General features: G+C 39.0%; 1 protein-coding gene across 29 annotated transcripts in view; it reads left to right on the plus strand.

Annotated features, from left to right (window-relative positions):
• Window positions 1-18,114, plus strand: part of CREM (cAMP responsive element modulator) — a 66,760-nt gene that overhangs the window by 17,411 nt on the left and 31,235 nt on the right. For 24 of the 29 annotated variants that reach the window (XM_033439288.2, XM_033439292.2, XM_049706167.1 and 21 more), the window contains one exon: window positions 447-567. In XM_033439288.2, coding sequence (XP_033295179.1) covers window positions 447-567 — 121 coding nt within the window. Of the gene's footprint in view, window positions 1-446; window positions 568-11,928; window positions 12,233-15,812; window positions 18,035-18,114 lie in introns of those variants that run through there. The other 5 variants (XM_049706172.1, XM_049706173.1, XM_049706175.1 and 2 more) reach the window with 3 other exon arrangements.

The following is an 18,114-nucleotide window of genomic DNA, read 5'->3' on the forward strand; positions in this document are numbered from 1 at the left end:
CTTTATATTGTAACACATTTAATTTAGACAATGTGGAAGTTCTTTCATATTACATCATAATGTAAAGCAGGTTTATTAGGCCGTGAGAGTCATAGAATATTTAAACTTCATGTAAAATATAAAACCTAACTTTATCACTAATTTATGCAAGAGGGCTTAAAATAATTATCAAGGAGGCTTTATTATAAGATTAAAATTTTTTTAAAATAAACTAATTCCATGGAACATTTTGTAGTGCTCCCTTGGTAATGTTCATACCCAGTGAGCAGAGAAGGTGCCTTTAAGTTTGGAGAGTTAGGACTCTGCCACTGAGTCTATTTCTTGAAAATATAAAGTAGTACAATTGGATGATAGAAATGAATATCAATCAGAAAGCCAAGTGAAAACGGATATTTCAGATATTCAGATAGGGCCTTAATACTTCTTCCTTTTTATTGTCTTTCCAGACAAATGACCATGGAAATTGACTCTCAGCAGGATGGAAGTATACCAGATTCTGTGGCAGAGAGCGAATCTGCTCACATGCAGATGCAGACTGGTCAAAATTCAATCCCCACTTTAGCTCAGGTAAACTTAATGTAGGCAACAGGCAGGCACCAATGAAAATTAGCCTGTATGGGAATGAGAATTGTGTGCAGATTCTGTTTTCTTGCAGTTGGTCTTAAGTTTCCCCTATTCCCCGGTTATCAGCCATTCTTACTGATTTGACTTGGAAGAGAAGATACGTGTTTGAATTACTTTTGCATTGTAACAGACACTATGTAAAGGAAAAACAAAATCCCCTCCATAGTATGTATGTAATCCTAGTATCCATAGTATGTAATCCTCAATTTATTATTCGAGAAGTTCAGTAATTCCACATTGAATTCAATTCAGTAGTTTTATATTCTTAGCTATAAAGATGGCAGAAATCTTGCCATTTGTCCAGTGTATATTTGGTTTAATCTTTACTTTCTTTTTAGTTAGGTCTTAAACTTTGAATTAGTTTCATTTAGAGACCACTGATATGAGTTAGTTTTGTTTTTCAGCTCTTATTTTTAGATATCTATAAAAATATGTAGTAAAAACAATCATATTTATTTAGTTCATCAAATACTTACTGAATCCTTCCTGTATCTAGGCACTATTCTAGATGTGTGGGGTATGTATTTCCTGGCCTTGACATCTCACGGTTTAGTGGGGTAGAGGTGTTTGAGGGGTAATTCTCGCTGTGTAAGAAGTATTGTGGGGAGGGAGGAAGATGCAAGAGGGAAGAGATATGGGGATATATGTATTCATAGAGCTGATTCACTTTGTTATACAGCAGAAACTTACACAACATTGTAAAGCAATTATACTCCAATAAAGATGTTAAAAAAAAAAAAAAGAAGTACTGTGAGATGTTACATAGGAATGATTGAGGCGTGCAGCGGGGGAGCAGCCGGTTGACCAGGAGTGCTTTGTAGAGGATTTTACTTTTGAGCTGGACACAAAGCGTGAGTAGAGGTTGACGGGTGGAGGAGAGGGAAGCGTATTCTAGGCCAGGGAAGAATGTACAAAGGCAGAGGATGGGGGTGGGAGCTGCAGCGTTGAGGCCAAGTGGAGCTGCGTGTCTGGCCTGGGAAGTTGAGCTGGTCAGGTTAAGCAGAGGGTAGTAAACATTTGGGAGCGTGGACCATCCTGTGTTCTAAATGTTCCTGAGACATTTTCCAGTGTTCACCGTGTTTAAGACACCAGCGACTGTGTGCTGGTTGGATGGGGACCTCAGCGAGCTGGGAGCGGGTTGGGGGGTTGGGGGGTGGACATCATTTGAGTGGCATCATGGTGATGTGGGGTGCGAGCAGTGGAGAGACTCCTGCAGTATCTTGAAGGGAGAATAGAAACGACCGGATGGCTGCCTGGAGAGCCCTCGGGAGCGCCAGGCACCTCCTGGGTTGTCTCTGGCCAGACTGGCTCCTGTGAGGCCTCTATTTTCCCAAGACACCCACGCACCCAGCCTGCTTTTCTTTCCTCTTTCAAGTTCCCGACACCCACTTGCTCCCTGGGGTTTTCTCCTCACAAGTGCTTTGTGGAGCTGCATCTCCATGGCAACACCCTTCTTTGTTACCCTGGAAAACAGGCATTCAGACCTTTGCTATTTTTTAAGAAAGCAGCCTTTTTCTTATTAAAAAAATGCATGTTCATTGTACAGAATTGATAAAATGTGTATTATTAGAAGAAAATTAAAGCTAACTATAGTCTTAACATCCAGAAATTTAATTGTTGTTAGCATTTTGGTGTTTATCCTTTAGTCTTTTTGTCTGTGAAAATAGAAGAGAATGCACATATATCTTTTGGTGAATTGGGGGTGTTCTAGAGTTTTTATAACTATGATTCTTGGTCTATAATTCTGCCCTTTTGCTGAAGTGGTAGTTGAAAGCAAATCTTCCTTCTGCCGCCACTTCTCTCCCTTTAGGTACTGGTTTCCTGTCCTCCACACACGCAGTTTCCTCTGGCCTTCTGGGCCTGCACAGTCAAAACAACAGATCTCCATTGTCTAACAGTGATAGTTGGCAGTTCTGAGGACCTTCAGCCTGGGTGACACCCAGCCCTGTGAGCCTCAGTCAGAAGTTGCTAAAGAGGTCAAGTAATATGAAGTCCAAAAAATAACCTTGGATTTATGAGGTTTTGGAATTGAATAGGTCCAGTGAACAGAAACCTAGCTTTAGTAGGTTAGAGAATAAATAAGAGGGAGAGGAAATTGGAAGTATAGATTCTTCAAGAAGTTTTTCTGTGAAATAATAGATAAAGATGGGTCTGTGAAACAAAGGAGTGAGAACTGGGGTGTGAGAAAGCTGGGAGTGTTAAATAAAATAGAAGGGGGGAATAGAGGCTTGTGAGAAGGCTGAATCCCAGAACTAGAAAAAGGCTGTGGTTTACATTTACAATGTTTATTACTTCCTTAAAAACCTCAAATATATCAAATGTGGATAGTCATTAAATCTGGACAGCGAGTTCATAGACCTGCTATGTTATTCTGTTTTCTCTATATTTAAAATAGTTGATCAAAAAATAAATTATGGTTTTTGTCTTTCACATACTAGGAATGTTAAGAGATTAAGAAGAAATCTGTAGGCTGAGTCATTGATTCTTTTGGTTAACTAAGAGTTATCCTCCATGGATATGAGGCCATAAATCCTCTATGGATCATGATATTTTGCAGAATTAGGACACAGTCCTTAGCAGTCAGAATTTTCTAAACGTAATTATTAATTTAGATTCTTGTGATGCCTGAAGCTGTTTATTTATGAGTATTCATTATTATTATGCAGTATTATATAATAGAAGGATTATGAAATCAAACTGAAATTTTATTAAGCCTATAATGTATGCTAAAAGTGACTGACTCTTCGGAATAATTCGCAATGTCATTGTATGTACTTGCCACTTACTTCATTTAAACTAGAGGATTGTGAATTCTCAGATGTTTTAGACTTAAGTTCAGGTTTGTATAAAGAGGAATTTATAACAGTTACTTTCCTTTTTACATGGTCTAATTATCATTAAGTAGTGTCAGAACGAAGGGTGTAACCAGAAGGTTCAGGGTGTAACCAGAAGGTTCAGCGGGTTTGATCCTTTGCCTCTGGTCATTTGATAGTGGTAGTTTTGAGTATCCTGGCCTTTCCAGAGCTTCTGTTAATCAAGTTAACACTGAAAATTGTCCCAGTTACGAAGATCTGAAAACTTGAGCTTGCTCTTGGCCCTCACACCTCTGCTCTGCTGACTGATTGAGGGAGGCTGGAGTTCTCAGTTTTCAGTTTTTCTGTTTTATAACTTCCCAGATATCAGTGGAGCCTTTCGCTTCTAACTGTATCCAATAGTGAATAGAAGTCACATGGTGACAGTGTCAAAGGGCTAGAGGCTGGAGTGGCAGATCATCGAGGTTGAGTACTGTGACTTGGATTTCTTCTTGCCTGAGTTAGTTTTTAAAGTAGATTTTTTGTTTGTTTGTTTAATTGAAGCTGGAATCTTGTCTGTTAAGTGTATGTGTTGATACATATATAAGACTAGATTCTACCCCCATCCCCACCCTTCCCCCCTGGAAAAACTCTTGGTGGTAAATGGAAGAGTCTATTTTATATAACCAAGCCAGGAGGAAACCCTTTCCTAAAGCTAAAACGGTGAAAAGCAAAATTACTGTATATACAGGTAGTTTTTAAAATAATACTTACAGCCTTTGGAAATAATATAATCCTTAAATGGGTAATGGGAAGTTATCATTTCTTTTGTGATGAAAGATTTCAAACATATACAAGAGTAGAATAATTCTCCCGCATATATATGTAGAAACTTAAAAATTATTAAGATTTGGTAGCACTTGCTTCATTTATCTTCTTTTGTTTCTTTTTGTCGAAGAATTTTAAGCAGCTCTGCAAATCTCAGACATCACGTCATGTCATTCCTACTTTCTTCTGGGTATGCAGCTCTTAAGAGGTTATGGACATTTTCCTATATAACCAAATGTCATGATCATACCTAACAAAATCGAGCATAATTCCTTGGTATGATATGCAGTCCATGCTCACATTTCCCCATTCATCTCACAAATGTGTAATCTACTCTGAAGGCAACAGTGGTAGCACCTTGAACTTTTCTTGTTCCACGTCTCTTGGGAATTAATAATGCTGCCATGAAACTCAGGGTGAGCGCGGTAATCCAGATGGAGCCTCAGGAGAGGATGTGCTATCTGGAGCTTCATGCCTTATAGCTGCTGATGCAGCCTGTGGCCTGAGTATGACACCTCAAGTTGGAAAGATAAATAACCCTATTTTGTAAATGGCCAATTCTCAAAGTTTCAGCACAGATAGGAAAGGAAAGGTGAAAGGAGCAGAATCACAGGGGTCATAGAGCTGGAAGGAAACTCGAGATATCAGGGTCAGCATAGTGCTTTGAGAGAGTTAGTTCTAATATAAAATTGAACCTTTCCGAGAACCTCTGTATTTTTGGAAACAAGGAGACTCTGTGGAGCAGAGGAAGCCACTAGGGAATGTTGTTCAGAGATTATACTCTGCTAACCTCCTTTCTTTCTTTTTTTTTTTTTTTTTTTTTTTTGCGGTACGCGGGCCTCTCACTGTTGTGGCCTCTCCCGTTGCGGAGCACAGGCTCCGGACGCGCAGACTCAGCGGCCATGGCTCACGGGCCCAAAAACTCCGCGGCACGTGGGATCTTCCCAAACCGCTGCACAAACCCGCGTCCCCTGCATCGGCAGGCAGACTCTCAACCACTGCGCCACCAGGGAAGCCCTAACCTCCTTTCTTGTCCTCTCTGCTGTAAATGCAAACAGTACGTAAAGAAGCATCTTAGAAGAAAGCAGGCCTGGCGTGCAGTGAGGGATTGGAGTAGGAATGATTTAACAAGGGATAGGTTTCAGTGTATGACTTGTGTGTTTTCTGTTTCAAACTGGTGGAAAATTGGAATGGCATTTCTCATTGTTTTGGCCAGCTGTGCCAAAAATCCATGTTCTTGGTCCTAAGTAGGACCAGGAAGAATATGGATGGCTATCAGAAAAAAAAACAAGCAACATACAAGCAACATTTGCTATTGATAATTGGTCAGCAACATCATATTTGTATATTAAAGTTGGTCTGTATCATGTTAGGTTGATTTGGTATACTTACTGTCGGCTGAGTACATCTAGTTCAAGCTCAGTGTTTTGTCTTGGTTCTTTATTGGCTGCATTGGACCTTCATTGCTGCGCGCAGGCTTTCTCTAGTTGTGGTGTGTGGGGGCTACTCTTCGTTGCGGTGCTCGGGCTTCTCACTGTGGTGGCTTCTGTTGTGGAGCGCCGGCTCTAGGCGCATGGGCTTCAGTAGTTGCGGCACGCGGCCTCAGTAGCTGCGGCTCGTGGGCTCTAGAGCACAGGCCTAGCAGTTGTGGCACACAGGCTTAGTTGCTCCACGGCATGTGGGATCTCCCCGGACAAGGGGTTGAACCCGTGTCCCCCGCATTGGCAGGCAGATTCTTAACCACTACGCCACCAGGGAAGTCCAAGCTCAGTGTTTAATTGAATCTTGTTTTTTAAACCTCAATATGCTGATTCCCTGACTTGAGGGGCTCTTACTGAAAGAGAAGAAGTTCCTCTTAAGATTTTGAAATAAAAATTTTCATTTTATTGTTGACTTTCTATTGCTTCTTAATTTTATGTATTCCTTCCCCTGGTTATTTTTAATTGCCCTAATTAAAATTTTTTGAATGTAACATTTGTATTTACTTAGAATTAGTTCTAAAAATTAACAAAAGTTAGGAGGAAAAAATAGAACAGTGAATTTTTTTCAGTAAATGCTAAATCTTTGTTGTTGCTTAGTCAACTAATTAAAGAAAATATACTGCTTTGAAATGTAACTCATTCTTGAAGGTAATTCAAGGTTAAAGGGATATAAGTAAAAATAATTTGTGAACTGTTAATATTAGTCACCATTTTATTCAATTTGAATAAGAATTTGTTATATAATCTGTACTCATATTTTGATAACTTTGTGTGTAATAGCTAACAGATTTCTTTAAAGGTTGGCTTTTGGCTTTAGAATATACTCTGTGTTTTCATCCCAGTATGTTAAATGATACTTTTCTTTGAATGAAAATCGGTGTTTCAAAGGTAATTTCAGTAGGTATAAAGCAGTCAAAGTCAAATTTCAGAAAAAGGTTTTGTTTTTATACACCTTATAATCAGAAAAAAAATGCATACAAATCTATTTTGGTGTTTGAGAGACTGTTAGAGATTTTCTGTCATTTGTAATGATTTTCTATGAGATTTGGGTACTTTTTGTTTGATGTTCAAGTCTTCCTTCTTAGTTTTAGTAACAGGTAGTTTGTCGCTAGTGGTAATGGCAAAATAACTGAGAATAAACAGTTATTCTCTTTATCCTTTTCTCTGACTTTTTTCTAGTTAAAGAGTAGATTGGGGGGAGGAGATACAAGGGAGCTGTTGTTTAAGGGGTATAGTTTCAGATTTGCAGGATGAAAATGTTCTGGAGATCTGTTTCACAACAGTGTGAATATACTTACTACTGAACGGTACACTTAAAAATGGTTAAGATGGTAAATTTTATATTATGTATTTTTTACCACAATAAAAACAACAAGGGCTTCCCTGGTGGCGCAGTGGTTGGGAGTCCGCCTGCCAATGCAGGGGACGCGGGTTCGTGCCCCGGTCTGGGAGGATCCCACATGCCGCGGAGCGGCTGGGCCCGTGAGCCATGGCCGCTGGGCCTGCGCGTCCGGAGCCTGTGCTCCGCAACGGGAGAGGCCACAGCAGTGAGAGGCCCGCGTACCGCAAAATAAATAAATAAATAAATAATAGACTAGACATTGAAATTTTAAAAATGGAGCATTAATTTTTATAATTCCTTCTTTGAATAAGATCCAGAGATTATTTACTTTGCCTTATTTCAATTTTTTGCTACTGCAACCTTTGTAAACCCCAAACCATTAAAGGAATTACATTTGGAAAACACAGAGGCTTTGGGAAATTTTCACTTCATTGATAGTGAGGACAACATCTTAATAGTGATCTTCAGAAATGTGAGTTTTCTGAGCCCTATCAGAGATATAACATGTCATTCTCCAAAAAGGCATAGAAGAGAAAAGCCTGGTTATGGAGTTGAAAATACTAAGTAGAGACAATATTAGATGACAATGGTGCAAGCAGAAATAGTTCAGGAAAGACATTTGCCTTTCAGTAGGTATGTTTATACAGCAATAGACCTCTTTTTAAATACCTTTTAAAAAATAATGGGGGCCTTCCCTGGTGGCGCAGTGGTTGAGAGTCCGCCTGCTGATGCAGGGGACACAGGTTTGTGCCCCGGTCCGGGAAGATCCCACATGCCGTGGAGCGGCTAGGCCCGCACAAAATTATTTTCTTAATTTTTATACATAGTTTTAAGTAAATACTTATTAGACTGAATTCTTTGATTCTTTACCTAAAATAATTGAAATACTAATTTCATTGGTTGACCATTAAATGAGATGACTTATGTGAAGCCCAAACACCGTGCTTGACACAAAGTCCACGTGCAATAAACGTTTGCTTTATTCATTATAGTAACCTCATATGGTTAGAATAGTAGTGGCCAGGCTTTGAGATGAAGTGGCTTATGCTAGTTTAAAAATATATCGTATCAAGGGCTTCCCTGGTGGCGCATTGGTTGAGAGTCCGCCTGCCGATGCAGGGGACGCGGGTTCGTGCCCCGGTCTGGGAAGATCCTACATGCCGCGGAGCGGCTGGGCCCATGAGCCATGGCCGTTAAGCCTGCGCGTCCGGAGCCTGTGCTCCGCAACGGGAGAGGCCACAACAGTGAGAGGCCCGCGTACCGCAAAAAAAAAAAAAAAAGATATCGTATCAGGACTTCCCTGGTGGCACAGTGGTTAAGAATCCGCCTGCCAGTGCAGGGGACATGGGTTCGAGTCCTGGTCCGGGAAGATCCCACGTGCCGTGGAGCAACTAAGCCCGTGCGCCACAGCTACTGAGCCTGTGCTCTAGAGCCCGCAAGCCACAACTACTGAGCCCGCGTGCCACAACTACTGAAGCCCTCGCGCCTAGAGCCCGTGCCCCACAATAAGAAAAGCCACCACGATGAGTCGCCCGCTCACCGCAACAAAGAGTAGCCCCCGCTCACCACAACTAGAGAAAGCCCGCGCGCAGCAACGAAGACCCAACACAGCCAAAAATAAATAAATTTATAAGAATATATTGTATCAAAAATTCATTCTAAAGTAATATAAATCTATTTATGCTTAAATAGGCCTCCAGTGGGTATAGAGAAGAAAAGCTGATATGTAGTTGTTTTATAAGCAAAGTTCTGATATAATGTCATGAATGTATTTAAATTGGTATATTTTATTTCTACCAAATTTTATTTATACTAAATTTTTGTACTTTGGATTTATTTTAGAAATTTTAAAACGTTGCAAGCATTCCTTCGCAACATTTTGGCTCTGAAAATCTAAACTAAAATTTATTACTAGATTTTTGATTTCATGGTGAGACCAAGTTTCATTATACTGTTTTTTTAGGAGCTAAATTCTTAGACTTTTCTATTTATAAACTCTGATCTTTGGACTAAAACTGAAAAAACTTAAGGATGCAATTTGGTCTGGCCATGTTTTGTCACTGATTCAGATTTTGACGTCTACTTTCATGCAAATCCTTGATTCTTCTTTCTCCATCTTAATTTTGAGGAATATTTTAAAAAATATTTTAATCTTTCCAAATCAAAGGATTAATATCAATACATGTAAATTAAGCTCTACATTCTTGACCAAATTATTTAAATGAAATGTAACAATAATAAAAATAACAAGAGTGAGCGTTTATTGAATATTCAATATGTGCCAGACGCTGTTCCATGCTTTACACATATAGCTCAGCTCTCACAACAGCTCTGTAGAAAGGTACTGTTTTTTTTCATTCTCTTTTGCACTTGAGGAAACTAAGGTACAGAGAGGGTGAATAACTTGTCATAGGTCACACAGTTAATAAAAGGCAGAACCCAGGCACCTGGCTTTAGATTTCGTTAAGCATTTCTATTACTTGTAATACGTAGGTACTCAGTGTTGAACCAGACCATTTCAGATAGCATTACCTGGGAAAATGCATAGTTAGCAAAGAGTAATCATAAATATATGCTACATCTAGCTACTGTATATATAATACTATATATATATATGCACAGTACTATGCAGTAACTATTGTATGTATACATATATACTGTATACTGTTACTCCTTCATTATTTAGTGGCAGATAAGATAGTATCATATTTAGATCCCAACTCAGCTTCTGACCTTGGATATATGAAGAGCATAGAAAAGTTAAATTTTATCCATTTTGATGTATTAGTAACTGGTCCATATAAATCCTGGCACCAATAGCTAGTCTGTGTCTTGAGCAGTAATTCTGGGGCCAAGAGTACGGGAACGCCCAGAGCTTTAGAATTATGTCTTATAAACTGATGGGGAAGTCAGTCTCATTGCCTTTGGTAAAATCAATTTATTGAGTATCTTTCTGGCAATAAGTCAGTTAATTATCATATCCACCAAATGTGGGGCAATAGTTATTGCTATTTTTTATGTGTGGAAAAAAAAATACATAAAATCTGCAGTCTTAAGTTCAGGTGTACAGTTCAGTAGTGTTAGGCATATTCACATTGTTGTGAAACAGATCGCTAGAACTTCTTCATCTTGCAAATCTAAAACCCTATACCCATTAAATAGCAACTCCCTTTTTACTCCTCCCCTCAGCCCCTGGTAACCGCGATTCTACTTTCTGTTTCTATGATTTGACTACTCTTAGATCCCTCAGATAAGTGGAATCATCAATATTTGTCTTTTTGTGACTGGCTTATTTCACTTAGCATAATGTCCTGAAGGTTCAGCTATACAGTATGTGATAGGAATTCCTTCGTCCTTTGCGTGTATATACCACATTTTGTTTATTGTTACTATTTTTTAAGGTTGCTTTTGCTTAGTCAGTACTCTTTAGGACTTATACCAAGTGATTGGTAGAAGAATTAAGGTAGAATAATTCAAGTGAATTGCAGTTTTCTGCATAGACATTCCTGAGTTGATTTTGGTCAGAAATAGATTAATATGTAGTTTGGAGAATAAGTAGTTTTAGGCATTCATTCTGTAGCTTCTGGCTTTTGGCACGTGCATTTCCTATTCATTACTAGAAATGATGTGTATCATTGTTAAGAGTCCAGTGTTTGCCCTTGTAAGACATCTGCTGGGTAAATGCCATTTTTGGCTCAGGATCTCACTGCAACTTACTTCACTATGTACATTTACTACTTTGTAATGCAATTGGCTAGAAAATTATGATCAGTTTTAGTTTCAGTCTTACGGAAACCAAGATATAAGATTGATTTTTAAACAACTAGAGCTAAAGGATTTTTGACTTCTATAAAGGTCATGTACATGTTCATAGTCTTTATAAATACAAGTAAAACATCTAGTATTGGTTAGAATATAAAATGACGCTCCAAGTACTATAAATAGGAAATTATAAGGATTAGCTAGGGAAAAATTTCACTAGGACATTGTTTTTCAAAGCATAGGAACCCCTAATTTTGTCATCACTGATCATCACAGTGATCACCACTGCTTATTGGAAGTATTATCAGACTATATAATTAAGAATGAGTTGATTCCGACATTTGCTTTGCTTTCAAGAGGGGAATTTTTTTAAAGAGACATAATATTTGGCCATTTATAATTACAGTACCAGAAACAGAATCCACTTCTCCCTTTTTAAATTCAGGTTATAGATTTCAGATAGTATTTCTTCATGCCTTACACACAAAGGATTCAAAGATCATATTATAGTTCTAACAATTTTAACATAGTAAATATAAAAATATCCGTCTTACGTGGCCAACTCTGTTATCAGTGTTTTCAGTTGATATTCACAAGGTAAAATTTAATTCCATTGATTTTGGCAATTTGTTAGCTACACTGTTTAAAAAAAAAAAGAACCACCTCAATATGGGAAAGAAAAACACTAAAGACACTAAAATGATACCAATTCTACATTTTTCTTTTTGTGTTTGTCTTCACTTAGCACAAGTAAATACAACTTTTTTTTTAAAATGAAGTGTTTTGCGTCTTCATTAAAGTGTTCACATTTAAAATATTATTTTCCTGTTTTCAGCCTTAAAATATTTGAAATATTCTTTAAATACTTCTTTTTTCCATAGAAGAAACAGACTGTTGAGAATCCTGTCTTAATACACAGAAATCAGTATAGTTTTCCAGCTTCTCACATAGAGTGTTAATTGGGTTTTCATTGTAGTCCTTGGAATTAAAATAGGTAATATATAGATCTGACTTTTCAGGCAGCAGAGTTGATAGCGAAGTCTGCTATACCATGAATTCACATTTTTTCATCCTTTATTAACTGTCTTAAATGCAGGCTCAGTGGCTCTGTGACATCATAAACCCCATCATAAGGGAACCTAGCTACAGATTGGAGCAAGTCCACTAGGTGCTAATCAAATGCTGTGTTACAACATTGTGAGGTTTTCCCAGTTATGTGTCATTATTAGAGTTTTTTAAATTGCAAAGCCAAGTAAGGCTGTCAATTGCATCATCTTAATTTATTTCTTCAGATTAACTATTGTCTATAGTGGGGTTTTCTGTAGATGTGGTGGCATCAGCACAATCTATGTTTCAGGCATCCTATAGAAGAGGATTATTCTTCAGGGGATCAGGAAGAAAAGGTAAACTATGTCTACTATGAGTTCATTATACTCACTTTTAGAGCCTCATAAAAAGAGGTATAAAAATTATGAAATATAAAATACATCCATTTTATGTGCTTGTTTTTTGAGCAGTTGCCTGCTTGGTTGTTGGAATGTGATGAATATAGATCTTCCCATGGCTTCCTTTCCCACTTTTCTTTATACAGTAGGTATACCTTAAGTAGCTTCCTTCCACCCTCCCGCCACCTCATCAGTTACCCTTCTTTGTTTTTCTTTTGAGAATTTAGCACCACCCCAAATTATGTTTTTGTCTCTTCATCTGTTTTCTGTCTCCTGATTGAGGAGAGCAGACTTTTCGTGTTCACTGCTATATCCCTGCTGTGTAGACTGGTCCACAAGGCAGGCTTCCAATAAACATTTGTTAAGTGAACAAAAGAATGAGTTAATTCATAAGTATGACTTGTTTCTGTGAGATTTACTTCTTAAAAAGTTTTGGAATGAGTATATGATGTTTATAAGAAAGATCTGTTTCTACGTGAAGTATGCATATTTTAGTTCAAGTGAACTAAAATTTGTGTCTCTATCAGTAGTGTCCTTTAGGAGAGACTTAATTCCCTTCTCTTTCCAGAGCTTCTTTAGAATTCTATTTGCACATTGTGAATAAAGTATAGTAGTCTTTATAGGTTGCTTTTTGTCAGTGTATCTCACATCTTTATTTCCTGAGCTCTAACCCAAGCATCAGTCCCATGATTCTCCTTGCCCACTAAACATTTGCAACTGTTTTCCTCCCGTTGCTTTCACCCTAGCCTGCCTAAAACTGAATCTGCCACCTTGCACAAAAACAAAAAGATGCTTCTTTATTTACCCATTTTTGGCTTTGGGGCCACCATGCATGTTCTTGAATCATTGCCTGAGTTCCTTCTGTGCCATCTGTGGACCACATCCTACTTCAAGGGCGCCCTGTATTTACTTGTGGCTCATGTGATCAATAGAATAATAATAATGATAAGATGTTAAAGGTAGGGAGCCACATGAATTTTTTTCCTATGAATGATGATGTTTATCCTGTTAACTCTACCAGTACAGTTAGTTACAAGCTTAATGCTAGTCACAGATCAGTTTTGGCAAAACCAGTAAGAATGTAGAATGCCTGACAGGTTCTCTAGATCTAAGAGTGTTGTTGTTGTTTTTTAAGGATACATTGGAATTGTGACTCTAGGGTATGTCACTTGTGCTGCTTCTCAGCCTCTATTTCAACAGTTTAACTAAAGAGTTGTCTCATGAGCTTTTTGTACTACCCAGAGTTCAGACGTAAGAGTTTTCACTGTAGTTACAGATTTGTATAACTCATCTCCAGAATTCTAGGAATACAGTTTTGTACTAGTGGGTACAGCTCCCTTTCTACAGCAGGTTTTCTTCTCACTAAGCCTTTTTGATAGAGCGTTGTTTAATAATTTGAAGTCCTGAAAATTACACCCGAAAGACAATTAGAGCAACTTAAAGCATGATTTATACTTATCAAAACCCCATAAATCTTTCTTGAGTTGTTCTTCAATTCTTCAAAATATCTAATTTCTTTGAAGCTGGTCATTTCCCCATGAAAGTGAATGTGGCACTGTCTGCCATCTCAAGCCACAGGTCCAGTCTGCAGGAATACTAGTAATACTCTTGGGTATAATGTATATTCTGTTTTGCTCAATCTCTGCGATACGAATGCTCTATCAGCGTTACTATATACGGTGGTTTTGGCTGTGCTGCTGTGGTGGAGCTGAAATTGCCGCCTGCTTCAGCACTCTGCGCTCTGAGCTGTGAGCAGGGCTTACGTAGGGGCTGCGTGAGGATAGAGCAGTAGTTTTCAAAATGTGGTACAGGGAGGCCTGGAGGAGACTCCAAGGACCCAGTATTTTCCAAATAACTCCCACATGGTGTTACACAATCATGCCTGGAGGTTTGGGATGACAAACCTATTTTCACGGTAATACTAAGATTTATTTTCTTTTTTTCTCTGTATTGGCATTTGCCCTGATGGTGCAAAAACAGTTGGGGGGTAAAACTGTTGGCACCTTAGCACGATCAAGTCAGTGGCAGTGGTGCCGAACTGTCATTGTGGTCTTCACTACATTAACTTGCAGTTTTTTAAAAAAATGTCAGTTTCACTTAAGACTGTCCCTGATGAATCAGCAGACATTACCAATTGTATTAAATCTTGACCCTCGAGTACATGTTGTTTTAATATTCTGTGCTGTGGAAGTGGGACATTCACTGAAAGCATTTCTGCTGCGTACTGAAGACCAATGGTGATCTTGAGAAAAAAACACTTGAGTTATTGAATGAGAGGCAAGAAGAACTAGCTGCATTCCCCCACCCCCCCAAACAGAACATCATTTTTCTTGCAATAATGGCAAATAGCCAAACTATGACTGTTCAGACTTGAGTATTTTTTTTTTTTTTTTGCGGTACGCGGGTCTCTCACTGTTGTGGCCTCTCCCGTTGCGGAGCACAGGCTCCAGACGCGCAGGCTCAGCGGCCATGGCTCACGGGCCTAGCCGCTCCGCGGTACGTGGGATCTTCCTGGACCGGGGCACGAACCCGCATCCCCTGCATCGGCAGGCGGACCCCCCAACCACTGCGCCACCAGGGAAGCCCCAGACTTGAGTATTTGAAAAACATTTTCTCAAAAGAAAATGAGTGGATGAATCTAGAGACTGTTATACAGAGTGAAGTAAGTCAGAAAGAGAAAAACAAATATCGTATATTAACGCATGTATGTGAAACCTAGAAAAATGGTACAGATGAACCGGTTTGCAGGGCAGAAACAGAGACACAGGTGTAGAAAACAAACGTATGGACACCGAGGGGGGAAAGTGGCAGGGGGTAAGGCGGGAGGGGGGTGGTGTGATGAATTGGGCGATTGGGAATGACATGTATACACTGATGTGTATAGAATGGATAACTAATAAGAACCTGCTGTATAAAGAAATAAATAAAATGAAATTCAAAAATTCAAAAAAAAATGAAGTAAGCTTGTCACGTCAAGGAAAACAATTAACAGTATTTATTGCCAATGATGCAATTCAGGCTTTTAAGCAGCAGTTTTGAATTTTGGAAAATCTCCATCTGCCATTTTGAGCTTGATAGCTTCCCAGTATTTATAGTTTTCTGAAGAAGTTGATGTTGATTTTAATGAATGTGATTTTCTGATAGTGTCTCATGAAATGTGTCAGCATTTGGGAGATCTACTTAACTCAGTGAGCCAGTATTTTCCAAATAACTACCACATAACGTTACAAAATCATGCCTGGCTAAAGAGTATAAGATAGATCAATGTATAAGTATAAGGTAGATGAATGGATTTTTTTTGCGGTACGTGGGCCTCTCACTCTTGTGGCCTCTCCCGCTGCGGAGCACAGGCTCTGGACACGCAGGCTCAGTGGCCATGGCTCACGGGCCCAGCCGCTCCACGGCATGTGGGATCTTCCCAGACCGGGGCACGAACCCGTGTCCCCTGCATCGGCAGGCGGACTCTCAACCACTGCGCCACCAGGGAAGCCCACCGTGATTTTTTTTTTTTTTTTTTTTTTTTTTAGATGAATGGATTTTAACGTAACTAAGTTTTCAGATTCCACATGGCCACTAACCTTTAAGAAACAACCACTTGCTGAATTTTGGTGTAGTATCAAAGAAGAATACCCACATTTCTCTGAAAAAGCCATTGAAATACTCCTCCTTTTCTATTTATACATGTGTAAGAGGCATATTTTATTCACATACCAATTAAAATAACATATTGCAACAGATTCAGTGCAGAAATAGGTATGAAAATCCAGCTGTTTTAAGTTAAACCAGACATTAAAAGAATTTGTAAAAATGTAAAACATTGACACTCTTGTCATTAATTATTTTGTCTTGGAAAGTAGTCTTCATAAAATGTTATTTATGTTAGCATGTAATGGCATTATTGTTATTTTTAAGTGAGTTACTAAATATTTTAAACATTTCTCAGTTTTAATTTCTAACGTGGTAAATATCAGTACATATAACCAACAGTGGGCTGAGCTGGCTTGTGAGAGCCGATTGTGTACATCTTTTTCCAGCTTTGTGTTCAGTGTCACCCATTGGTAGCTTGAAATCTGCCATAGTAGGAGTATTGAAATTACAGAAATCTGCAAAAGTTACCCATAGCATTCTCCCTTCCCAGGAGCTGCTTGTGCGTTTACAGCATCCTGCTGGATATAAATCACATAAACAAAAGTTATTTGAGGTCATCAGTAATTTTTAAGAGTGGAAAGGTGTCCTGAGACTAAAAAGTTTGAGAATTGGTCATTTGGCAAAGGAGTACCCTTTGGCAGTTGGTTCACAAAGAGATGGATCCTTTTTTATAATTCATGCAGGGAACATTTGTAGAGTAAATCTAGTGGTTTTTAAACTTCTGGTTGTTAAATCTGCTGGCTCCATTGTGGAATGCCCTTTTTCTTTCCCCTGAAATCTAAAGTAGGCAATAAAACTCCAGGAGCAGGTGGGCTGAATTTGCCCCGTGGGCTACATGTTGGGTGTCTCCGGCCCGGTTTCTCGCTTTTCTGTCCAGCTATTACCCAGGCCACAGCAAGGCCCAGCTCAGTCGGCAGCTTCTACACAAGGCCTCCACTTGTTGTTCAGCCCCATACTGGTCTTTCGGTTCTGTGCTCCTGTGGTTTTCATGACCTGGACAATGGAGCAATTAGTTCTGTACTGTTTGTGTGCTGTTGTTTCTTAGGTGTTGGTTTTAGCAATTCTGCTTTCCACCCTAGGGCACCTAGTTCAATGCTCTCCACATAGGTTCTCTTGCATGGATAGAAGAGTTTTTACTTTTGGATTGCCGAAGAAGTTTAACTTCCAAGAGAATGATGTTTTAAATAAATCTAATTACTTGTTATAAACCCAGTTTTTAATAATTCTTTTTAAAGTATTAGAGTAAGTAGATTGGAAATGATTGGTTTTCCTTAAAGTGAGGTCCAACGGAAGCTTTCTTCAAAATTTGTTTTAGATTCTGTGGTCTGCCACCACTCATGATAGAAACTAGTAGCTTCTTTCATGTCCAAAGTCTTCGGTGTTGAGTTAAGTCATAATGAATAGTGAAACTTAGTAAAATGAGGCAAAGTTTGTAAGATTACACTGGCCTCTAGGACAGTTGTGTACTAATTAGAAACTTGGCAGGTTTTGAGTCCAGAGAAGTGAAGGTTTTATTGTGTTTTACTGGTAGGGATCTTTGTCCAAAGCACCCAAGGTAGCTGGTAAACGGCTGTTCTCTCCTGTCTGTGCAAGCCAAGTGATGGTTCTGGCCCCTCTGGATGCTTGAGTTGGGGGGAAAGAATTGTGCCAGGGCCACATAGGCTCCAAGTCATGAGCTTTCTCTGGTTCGGAGGTGCGAGGGGCATGAGAGGTCCTGGAATTTCTTTGGCCTGTGCCCTTTTTGTGACTGTTGGGGCATAAAAGTAACCGCAGTTTTCATCAGTATAGAGACAAGGCATTAGCTTGTGTCTGGAGTAATACTATAATATCATATGTCAGAAGTTTCATTTATTAAAAAATAATTTACCATCTTTAAGTTCTGTCTCCGATTTCTCTTAAGAAGTTAAGGAGGGTGGTTTATACTCTGGCCTAAAGAAGGCTTCACTGTTAGCAGTTGTGAGGTCGCAGTGAGGTAGTTTAACTGCTTTAGAACTTTGTGCTTGGAACATTCTTAGCCACCAAAGCATGGGAACCGACAGTGAGGAGCATGGGTTCTTTAATATCTGTCACATCAGAGAATGACTGTTCCAGGACAGTAACCATCTCCTAATGGTACGTACCCCAGCTTGCTTGTCATTTCTTAGAAGCAGGAAAAATAGGCCAGTCATAATAGTGAATGGTATTTCTTTAAG

This window comes from Orcinus orca, chromosome 2 (assembly GCF_937001465.1).
Source record: "Orcinus orca chromosome 2, mOrcOrc1.1, whole genome shotgun sequence".
Lineage (NCBI taxonomy): Eukaryota > Metazoa > Chordata > Mammalia > Artiodactyla > Delphinidae > Orcinus > Orcinus orca.